The 6000-nt window shown below is 54.7% G+C and overlaps 3 protein-coding genes across 3 annotated transcripts; 1 reads left to right on the forward strand and 2 right to left on the reverse strand.

The window, feature by feature from the left end:
* Nucleotides 1–1037: 1037 nt before the first annotated feature.
* CGGC5_v005540 (uncharacterized protein) lies at nt 1038–1712 on the forward strand (the record flags this gene model as incomplete). Its single annotated transcript, XM_032030530.2, has 3 exons — nt 1038–1137; nt 1430–1589; nt 1646–1712. The coding sequence occupies 3 exons, from the start codon at nt 1038–1040 to the stop codon at nt 1710–1712; spliced, it is 327 nt and encodes a 108-aa protein (XP_031890222.2).
* Nucleotides 1713–1963: 251 nt separating this feature from the next.
* Nucleotides 1964–2417, reverse strand: CGGC5_v005541 (uncharacterized protein; the record flags this gene model as incomplete). Its single annotated transcript, XM_066151467.1, has 2 exons — nt 1964–2147; nt 2206–2417. The coding sequence occupies 2 exons, from the start codon at nt 2415–2417 to the stop codon at nt 1964–1966; spliced, it is 396 nt and encodes a 131-aa protein (XP_066009070.1).
* Nucleotides 2418–2785: 368 nt separating this feature from the next.
* CGGC5_v005542 (uncharacterized protein) lies at nt 2786–4288 on the reverse strand (the record flags this gene model as incomplete). Its single annotated transcript, XM_032030529.1, has 4 exons — nt 2786–3349; nt 3450–3500; nt 3690–3979; nt 4111–4288. The coding sequence occupies 4 exons, from the start codon at nt 4286–4288 to the stop codon at nt 2786–2788; spliced, it is 1083 nt and encodes a 360-aa protein (XP_031890224.1).
* Between the last annotated feature and the right edge of the window lie 1712 nt (nt 4289–6000).

Genomic DNA, 6000 nt, shown 5'->3' on the forward strand with positions numbered 1-6000 from the left:
AAAAAAGAAAGCACGTCCTTTTCAATCCAGAAGCCAGCCGCGGCAAACACACACGTCCCATCGCGACTTGGGGGACGGGTTTCTTACACCGCAGACTAAAAAAACTCAATGCATCCGAAATATTATGCCAAGCATCACCCGCCCAAGTCCCGGCACCACACCCGCCCACTTTCCGCCGCGCTGAGCTTAAAAAAAACATTAGCTGAAGCTATTCCCAGCCCTCAGCCACAGTGGGCGACCCAAAGGCAGCCACCATGCGGCGTATTCGTACACGCAGCCCCGGACCAAGGCAGTGAGCGACAATCCCAACCCGCCGCCGTAAAACAATACGAGAGAGCGTGGATCCAGACATGCGGGACTACGAGTCAAACCAACATCGCCATCTCCCCCAAACGTGCATCATTCTTTCACAAGAGACATCATCCCTTGGAATACCTTTCAACAGCCACCAACATCTTTAATTCCCAACATCCACCGTACAACCATTGTCTGAAATTACACTCAGGACCCTACCAAATATCTGCCCCCAAGCATCAAATCTCCCATAGCCCCAACTCTGTTTCGAAACATGCGACTTTCCTCTGACCCTCGCTCCCGTGTCTCTCTCTCCCTTCCTGTGTTCCGCGTCAAATCTTATTCTTATCTCGGCCGTTATCAATCGGCACTCGAAGCATCGCCCGCCGTTGGATGGTTTTTTTCCACAGGGCACATACCCAGATCAACTGCAGTAGCGCAGAGGACTTTGACTTTGACCTCAACGTAAAGAACCAAACACAGGTGCGGTGCCGAACCCCCTTGGCGGCAGCACGCCGACAACAGACGGAGGCTCCGTTAGCTCGCGGCATCCCCCTTTCCCCCACGGAACGACGAAGCCACTTACAAACGCCTCCAAATTTCCCAGCCGCAGAATCTGCAAAACTACTGGATTTAAACTCGTTTCCGCGTCGCGTCATCGAGACAGAATCGGTCCTTAGCCCCAAGCCTCGTCGCGATCTCCAACCTCTTCCCTCGTGAAAACCCCTGAACGCGCTTCGACGATGCGGCTGACAGCGATCGCCCGAGAGCGGCAACATCTTCCCATCCTCCTCGCAAGTGATATCACAAGGCGATTAAGACTGCAAACGCAATGTGAGAACAGTAAGACCGCAACATTCACCAATGGCAATCGCCCAAAAGACCCCTAAAATCCCATCCCGCACGCAACCCGTATTCCAATCCCCAGTCCACCAACACAATCAGATCACACAGCTCATCCTTTCCCTTCCCGTCCGTTTCAACGTTTCAAAACACCCATCATAAAAGGCCAAGCTTTTTTTTCCCCAGCTGCGCAAAACGGGCCACAATCCATGTCCATAACACGCCCAACTCAAATAAAAAATTACGAAAAATGACATCAGCTTCTGACACTCTCTCACTCACTCACTCACAGTTGCACGCGCACGCAAACCTTTTGCAAATAGCGATCGGCAGGAACTCGCTATCCGCACCCGGCCCCGACCCTCCATGAACATCAAAATCAGTGCACCCGACACACACACACACACACCTTACGCGAAGGATGGAGCTGTTACTGCGCGCATTGCATTCCGGTGGGTCAAGTCAAGTAAGCCATGTCATCAGATCATATCATTCACAGCCCGCAAAGCTTTTCACGACGGCGGCAAGGGGATCATCCCGTCCGCCGTATCGAATACGCACACCGGCGTCCGTGAGCCGCCCGGGACCGCACCGGCGCAAAGTCTCCCCCATTCATCCATCCATCCCTTCCTGGGGCAAACGGGCTTGACACCCCCCCCAAACGGCTCCGGCCCGAGCCAGGAAGGAATCGAGGCCATGATTCCGAGACAACGGCGGCGATTAGAACAGATCTGAACATCACATCACATCTGTTGCACACCAGATAGGGGACTGCATCTCTTGAAACATCATTTACGTGTCTATTGTGTTATCAAGATTCTCGCGATTAGAAGTGAATAGAACTTTTCTCCGTGCGCTTGCCGGTGCTCACGACGATCATGGAGAGGACGCTGTTTGCACGTTGCCCTTGCCCGAGACCCTCGTGGCTACACGACCTGTGCCCACGGCAGCTCAGCTCGACAACCGTCGTGCGACCCTCCCCGCATTGCCAATGGCCTACTACGTGTCTTCTGAGCACCGTCACCCATGAACTGTGTCCTGTGAACGCGTAATGGTGTCAATTGTTACCGTCTGTAACCAATCTCTCCCACCCAGCCGTTCGTGGCTGACTGGCGTCCAGTCCACGTTTCGCCCTTGTATGTACAGATGCCGTCCATCATTATACCAGTGGACCCATGGCCAAATCTCATACCGATGGCAAGTCCCATCTTCTGCGACCACTGAGTGCAGATTATAGTACTATTCTTCGTCTCCTTGCTTTTATCTTGCACTCCCGTCATGTTGCCGAAAACCACAAATCCAAGGGGGTGAAAACGAATCTAAAATTATGCCAACCATCAATTGGTGGCCCTCGTGTTGCCCATGTGATGATGTGCGTTCGTGTCCGTGACTCAGTGGTCTGATGCCCATACCGTGTTGCTGCAGGTGTCGTTGACTTTCGCCCGAGGGCCCTCCCGTGCCCGGTGTTGCAGCGAGGGCGCCTCATCCAATGCCCTTCCCTATTCTGTTCTGTGAAATGAAAATGAAACGCCGCCCTGGTATCTCAAAAGCGCAATGCAAAGACCGAAAATTTGTAATGGGGCCGAAATCGTGTGCGTCGTTAATGATGATGTGTTGTCATCCGGATCCGCCCGATGTCCCCATCCCCTCATTCAGGATCGGGGTTGGTCGCCCGCAAGACTGGTTTATGAACCTTGCGGGAATAATCTTGGTCGTCGCGCAATGTGTTGATGCTCTCGGCGCTCTTGTTGTTCAGGTACAGGCCCCTTCCGAGGGGCTCCATGCGAGGATCGTGTGCCATGAGGCGACTGCGGCGGTGGTCGCTGGTCGAGTCGGCATCCCATCGTCCACCATCAACTGTCACAACCATTTCGGGATTACGCGGTGAGCCCGTCATACCGGCTGAGCTGCCACGGTGGCTGGGCTCGTCGTACTTTTCGTTCTCCTGGTGTTGCTTGCGTCGTCGGAAGAACAGGAAGAGACCTAGTCCTGCAAATGCTACCACGGCGGCAATAACTCCCACAACCACTCCAACGACTGCACCGGTGCTCAGTCCATTCGATGACGATGCCGAGCTCGAGGGGGACAGCTCTGATGCCCCTGTCGCGCCATCGGTTCCCGTAGCCGTAGGAGTGACAGTAACAGTCCTAACGGTTCCATCGGCGGTGACGGTCTGGACAGACGTCTGCGGTTTTCTCGATGTCGTCGTTGTCTAGCACACAAGTCAGCATCAACTCTCGAGAAACGCACGTTGCCATCTACGAAATTGACAATCGATTTACGGCGTGTTGATGGGGATTGCTGAGGCGTACTGAAGTGGTTGACGGGGTCGTCGACGTTGTTGGGTCGGAGGTTGTCGTTTTCTGAGGTGTCTCAGTCTCAGTTACTGTGACTTGAACGGTTGTTGGGACAGGGGCCGGAGGGGCCTGGTTCCAGACGATTAAGCCAGGGCATCACATGGGTTGGTGAGGTGACGAAATTCATCGGCCAAGAAAATCACACAAGAAATCATGCACATGCTTCACGAAACATCAGGAATGGGGGAGACTAACTTGTGTTGTTGACGCCGCAGCAGCAGAGGTAGTGGCGGCATCGCCGCCTGCGGTGCTAGTAGGGGTCTTTGACAACTGAATGTACCCGTACCAGTTCGGTCGTGAACCGCACTTCTCGGTGTCGTAGCCGGGACAAATGTCGTTGCATTTGTCTTCGACATCGGCTTCGGAGGACGCGGCCGGGGCGACGTCGGAGCACCAGCAAGACTGGTACTGAACAATGGCGAAGGCAAAGTTCTTGCCTCTGCAAAAGTCGGAACAGAGACCGTTAGTCTGCCATATACTGAGATCTGTGGCCCCATATTAGTATTGGGTTTTCAAATGTAATTCATACGAAGGCTCGTATCGGCTAGCAGGGAGTGAGACGTCGATGTCGATCCATTGAGCCGCCGCTTTGCCTTCAGGGAACTCGTAGACGTACTTGCGCTCATTGATGCCGTGTTTGAGCTTGAGCAGAGCGTCTGCTTCAGCTGTCTTGGTTCCAACATCCTGGAGTCGAGCATTCTAGGGTCGGGCGTGGCGTTGGCCAGCGCGGCACATGATAGAATGACGAGGGCAAAGATGGCCCAGCATCTCGTGAATCGATCGGTGAATGCCATTTTTCTGTTTTGCGATGGGCAAGTCTGAAAAGAAAGTAGCAGTCAGCGTCGGTGTTCGAAACTGAGGGGAAAGAATGATTTAGGTTCCGGCATAGGCTCGGAACCCATGACTGGGGGAGATGTAGGACTCACAATTCCCGGAGTCAAGGCCTCACAAAGCTGACATCTGACGTCTGGATCGGTCGGTGGGCAGCGGGAGGAAAGGTTAAAATCCCACTTCCAAGGTGTGATCCGTTGCTTGTCCTACACGACCACGCAGGGCAGTCGGGAAACCGCACGGTAGTCGACGCTGTGGCGAAGACGGCAACGAAGACGTCTCGACTGGTCGAACTGGCGAGGATGTCGAAGGGAAGATGGTCTTCTTTACGAGCAAACGAGAAGAGCCTCCAGTGCGTACCTGCTCGAGCGAGGATGTGGCCGGTTGAGCGGAGGGTTCTGGAAAAAGGGCAGGAAGGGAAGTCGACCGGGCCGTGGCGTTCGTACAAGATTTGTTGGCGCCAAGTGTGGACGGAGGGCAGAAATGATGAAAGTGGGCGAAATCAAGGTGAAGGCGCGGAATGATACTAGCAGAAGCAAGCCAAGCACCGACCAAGCGACTGGATGATTGCCCCTAGAGACAGCTAGCGCGTGGATTGGGAATAAGAATGGGGGACCTTTGAGACAAGGCAAGACCGCCGGGTGCGCAAGCAGACGAAGCGTGGTCGAGGTATATTATGGCGCTCCTTCTTGGGTGAAAGTGCCGGGTGTGCGTGTCGTCGAGGGAGTAACCTGGCGCCTGGGGGTGGAGGAAGGGCACACAAGGTCGGACAGGGCAGGCAGGATGATGCCGTCGTGGGATACTAGGCGTCCTTGGGATCAGGTGCCGGTTCGGTTGGGTGGTGAGGAGGAGGAGGAGGAGGAGGAGGAGGAGGAGGAGGAGGAGGAGGAGGAGGAGGCGAGGAGTGAGGTGAGGTGAAGAAAGGTTAGAGGTGTCGATGGTCAGGCAGTCCTGGGAAGAAAAGAAGCAGGAGCCAAGAGGAGGGAAGCGAAAGAGGCAGGCAAGGAAGGCAAGCGAGCGAAGTGGTTGGTGCCGAGCAGCAGCAGCAACGCAATTGAGATCCGGTATCCGTGGAGTAACCTGGAAGGTATTTGGTATCTACCTAGCTACTGCGGATAGTATCTGCAGACTGCAGCCACAGGAAAGGTAACAGAAGAGCGGCGCCGGCAGCGGCTGTAGGCAATGTAGACTGTAGAAGCAGCAGCAGCAGCAGCAGCAGCAGCAGAGTGAGACCCCGAGCAAGCAAGCAAGCAGGCAGGCAAGGACAGGGAAGCGAGAGACGAATGCTGGGTGCTGCAGCAAAGCGATTGTGTGGTGGTGTTGGGTATTTCCCTCCTTCCTCTCTCTGTGTTCTCTGTGTTTTTTCCCTCTACGGTGACCGGGGGGTGCTGGACAGACTAGCCAAGGTGGAAAGGTAAAAATTTAGAGGTGCTCGGGGGGCAGGAATGGAAGAAAAAAAGCCGAAGAAACGAATGGAGCTTGGCTGAAATGCGGAAGAAGGCAGGGGAGAAGGGAACGAGAGGCGAGAGGAAGACAACGTTCCCAGAATCGAAAGAGCAGAGCAGAGCAGCAGAGGTGGAGCGGCGGAGGGAAGTTACAGGTAAAAAGGCAGAAGTCGGGTCGCAGCTGCACCTCACCTCAGTCGACGACGATTCGATTCCAGGTTAGCAGCTAA

The sequence above is a fragment of the Colletotrichum fructicola genome, assembly GCF_000319635.2.
Source record: "Colletotrichum fructicola Nara gc5 chromosome Unknown KSG_Nara_v1_contig03, whole genome shotgun sequence".
NCBI lineage: Eukaryota > Fungi > Ascomycota > Sordariomycetes > Glomerellales > Glomerellaceae > Colletotrichum > Colletotrichum fructicola.